This window comes from Citrus clementina, unplaced genomic scaffold, assembly GCF_000493195.1.
Source record: "Citrus clementina cultivar Clemenules unplaced genomic scaffold, Citrus_clementina_v1.0 scaffold_3, whole genome shotgun sequence".
Taxonomy (NCBI): Eukaryota; Viridiplantae; Streptophyta; class Magnoliopsida; order Sapindales; family Rutaceae; genus Citrus; species Citrus x clementina.
The window spans coordinates 12,635,339-12,637,096 of NW_006262339.1; the positions used below are offsets into that span (position 1 = coordinate 12,635,339).

General features: G+C 36.3%; 1 protein-coding gene across 1 annotated transcript; it reads left to right on the forward strand.

The window, feature by feature from the left end:
- The first annotated feature begins 238 nt into the window (after nucleotides 1-238).
- Nucleotides 239-1,752, forward strand: LOC18049610 (dof zinc finger protein DOF4.6). Its single transcript, XM_006441096.2, has 2 exons — nucleotides 239-436; nucleotides 938-1,752. Exons 1-2 carry the CDS (start codon nucleotides 410-412, stop codon nucleotides 1,658-1,660), a joined length of 750 nt encoding a protein of 249 aa, XP_006441159.1. The 5' UTR covers nucleotides 239-409; the 3' UTR covers nucleotides 1,661-1,752.
- The last annotated feature ends 6 nt before the right edge of the window (nucleotides 1,753-1,758 follow it).

Sequence of the window (1,758 nt, forward strand, 5' to 3'; positions counted from 1 at the left end):
ATATAGTTTATAAAGTGCTGAGTTTGCATTATCCACATTACAAAGAGATTGAGAAAACGAAACATCCTCACTTCCCCACTCTCAGGTCAGCGAGGATGTCACTTGTGTCCACGGTGCATACGCAAGAAGACACCCACATAGAGAATAATGACATGTATATAAATTATTTGCCAACACAGGGTAACAGTCTTATAATAATGGAAGGCTAGTTAAAAGACAAAAATACCCATTCGTTCTCACACAGACAGTAGTCATATAGTTGGCCAACACACGGAAATCACCCCACATACATACAATCATCTCAAAGTGCTTTCGTCTTGCGTTTTGCTTTTGGAACAGCGGCTGTAGAAAAGTAGGTGATTTTCCTCTCTCTGAAGACTCCATCTTCCCCTTTTCCTCTTCTTAATCCATGGATACCGCTTATCACTGGCCACAGGTAACTAAAGAAGCCGTTACTTTTACAAAATCAAAATCATGTTATTTTTTCTTTTCTGAGTGAGGATTTTCAAGACTTTTTAGTTTTTTTTTTTTTTTTGGGAATTTTCATGTTTGTTTGCTTCTAATAATTAAGTTTACTTTTCCCATATGAGTTGATGTTCAGCTAGTTCCCACTTTTAATTACTTGAATTTAATTATATAGCTGTCCTTTACGATCTTTCATTTCTTTTTATAGTACTTCACTTTCTTTTCTTCTTTTTCTCTTTTTCAACAATCTAATATCAATATCACAGAAGAGCCAGAAAAGTTACTATAATTTGCTTTACTGCTTTTGCAATCCCTCACCAATCTGTAAAGTTGATATAGCTTACTTTGTTTTTCTGTCTTGTTTGTTTCCTTTCACTTTTTGAGCATGAAACTTAGGGACTTTTTTTTTTTTTTTTTTTTTTTCCATTTCTCATTTTATTTTAATTTATTTAATGAATATGATGATGATCAGGGAATTGGGTTTGTTACACCCATGGAAGCAGGTTCAAATCCTACGTTAGAGAGGAGGCCAAAGCCACAAAGAGAAAGAGTATTGAACTGTCCAAGGTGTAATTCAACTGATACCAAGTTTTGTTACTACAACAACTACAGCTTTTCTCAGCCAAGACATTTCTGCAAGACTTGCAGAAGATATTGGACAGCAGGTGGGTCTCTGAGAAATGTTCCAGTGGGTGGAGGTTCAAGAAAGAACAAGAGATCATCATCATCATCTGGTTTATCAATGAACCTTACTGATCTCAACACTCCTTGTTTCCCTGATCAGTCTGCAGTCTCATCAGATCATAACCCTAACTCTACGATCCATCATGAATATCATCGGGATCTCAAACTAGCTTACCCTCCAAATTATACTGAAAGCAAAATCTCATCATCATCATCAGCTTCATCAAGTGAATTTAATTCATTCATGGGGATGCCAGCTGCTGCTTCAAATTCAAATGCAAATGCAACATGCCAATCTGGCAACATACTCTTGCAAGAACCAAAAAAAACCCTTGATTTTTCATCATCAGATGGATTTGAGAATAATGGTGCAAGACTTTGGTTTCCTCTGCAAGATATAAAGCCAGAGATTTCAAACACTACTACTGATCGTTTTGAGCTAAATAGAGGCCAAGCACAAGCAGAGTCTACTGGATATTGGACTCGTTTGTTGGGTGGAGGCTCGTGGTAAAATTAATTATTATTGAACAACGTGAATGAACAAGAAGTAGGTGTCTCGTCTTTTGATTGCTATTGTTTTTCATTTTTAAATGATGCATGGGTGACTTG

Bases quoted from the DNA above. Each gene is read 5' to 3' on its own strand.
- LOC18049610 (XM_006441096.2), top strand. From the start codon at position 410: ATGGATACCGCTTATCACTGGCCACAG. The intron at 437-937 runs GTAACTAAAGAA...GATGATGATCAG, and splicing joins CCGCTTATCACTGGCCACAG to GGAATTGGGTTTGTTACACC.